Consider the following 1,482-nt stretch of genomic DNA (forward strand, 5'->3'; position numbering starts at 1 on the left):
ACCAGCTACTTCCATGTCATAAAGGCTTAGTCATGTCTCTTGACCAAGCAATGAGCTGGTGCCCTGACACCAGAGCTTGAAGGCTGCATCACGTGGGCAACATCTGTGTTGCATGCTTATGGGCATCAGTGGGCTTGCCAACTTCTCTTTCACCCTTGAAAACAAATCAGGTTTGGCTTGACCAATGGGGAGGGTGGCAAGCAGATATGGGCTTTTTTATCAGATTTGATTCCCAGTGGGAGGATCATGGCTGTGAGTTCATAGATTCCCAGGATCAGAAGTGACCTACCACATGTAGCATAGCCCAATCGCTATCTATTCAGTTCAGAAGGGCAACTGCTGCACATAGTGCTGCAGCAGCAATTGCAGTTGCCTCAATGGCTGCAGCATCAGCATTGCCATGTACAAGACCTGTGTCATGAAGCAGATGTGGGACTATCTTCATCTGGATATACCACATCTGCTCTGCAGATGCTCTGGGTCAACCAACAGTGTAGTCAATGATCCCTTCACTCCTGTAAGTCATTTCTATATTATTCCCCTCCATATCTTATTCAACCTCCTTCAGGGTACAAAGCTGTTGCAAGATATCATGCGGAGAGTTTAACTACTGTTGCTGAGGACTATGCCTCAATGGTGCAGCAGCTTCAGGATGCTTTGACAATGGTTATCACATCCTATGAAGAATCCAGGCTTCATCAAGGTACCCTGACTAACAATGTAGTCATCAACATTGAGCAGTATTGCACCTTAATTGACCATATCTCACAGCAGCAGCCAGCTGTAGCACATCTTGTGGAACAGCTTGGAGTGCTTCATATCATCAAGGGAATCAAGCACCATATACATCACTCAGATATTCCCTACATCATTGCACTGTCAAAATGTATGGTGTTGAAGGAAGGTGTAGTGCGGCAGCTTGTGCACCACAACATGGAGATGGAAGTGATTCATTGCCATAAACATTGCCACAATGAAGGTGGACCGACAAAGGCACACCTAGGGAAGCGCAGCATGTTGTCATTGAGGTGATTGTTAACCTCCAAACAGGTATCACAGGTATCATGCATGTTGAGGCCAAGATAATGTGTCATGATCATTCATGCAAGGAGGCCATCCTGCAGTACAACTTAGCTGTCAATGTGCTGCAGCATATTGAGCTGTGACCAGTGTGGGTACAGTCAGGTAATGTTCCATGCTTGATTCCCATGAGTGACACTGATGTGGACTCCCCCATCTGGTATACCCTCTGGTTTGATACTGCTAGAGCACCACCACCTGAAAGGTTCATCAACCCCGACATATGTCATGGGATCAACATGACGCTGCAGCACAATCAATGTGAGGAAGAGGAGGCATGGCTGGCGGCTGAGACTGCCACAGCAGCTGTGTGGATTCAAAGAGTGGTTGAGTGTGCAGTATGTGTCAGGGCACCAGCTCATTGCTTGGTCAAGAGACATGACTAAGCCTTTATGACATGGA

At 47.0% G+C, this 1,482-nt stretch overlaps 1 protein-coding gene across 1 annotated transcript; it reads left to right on the forward strand.

The window, feature by feature from the left end:
• Positions 1–1,208: 1,208 nt before the first annotated feature.
• Positions 1,209–1,476, forward strand: DACRYDRAFT_108100 (uncharacterized protein; the record flags this gene model as incomplete). The annotated part of the gene is made up of 2 exons (XM_040768589.1): positions 1,209–1,418; positions 1,468–1,476. The coding sequence occupies 2 exons, from the start codon at positions 1,209–1,211 to the stop codon at positions 1,474–1,476; spliced, it is 219 nt and encodes a 72-aa protein (XP_040628452.1).
• Positions 1,477–1,482: the final 6 nt, after the last annotated feature.

This window comes from Dacryopinax primogenitus (genome assembly GCF_000292625.1).
Source record: "Dacryopinax primogenitus strain DJM-731 SS1 chromosome Unknown DACRYscaffold_10, whole genome shotgun sequence".
Lineage (NCBI taxonomy): Eukaryota > Fungi > Basidiomycota > Dacrymycetes > Dacrymycetales > Dacrymycetaceae > Dacryopinax > Dacryopinax primogenitus.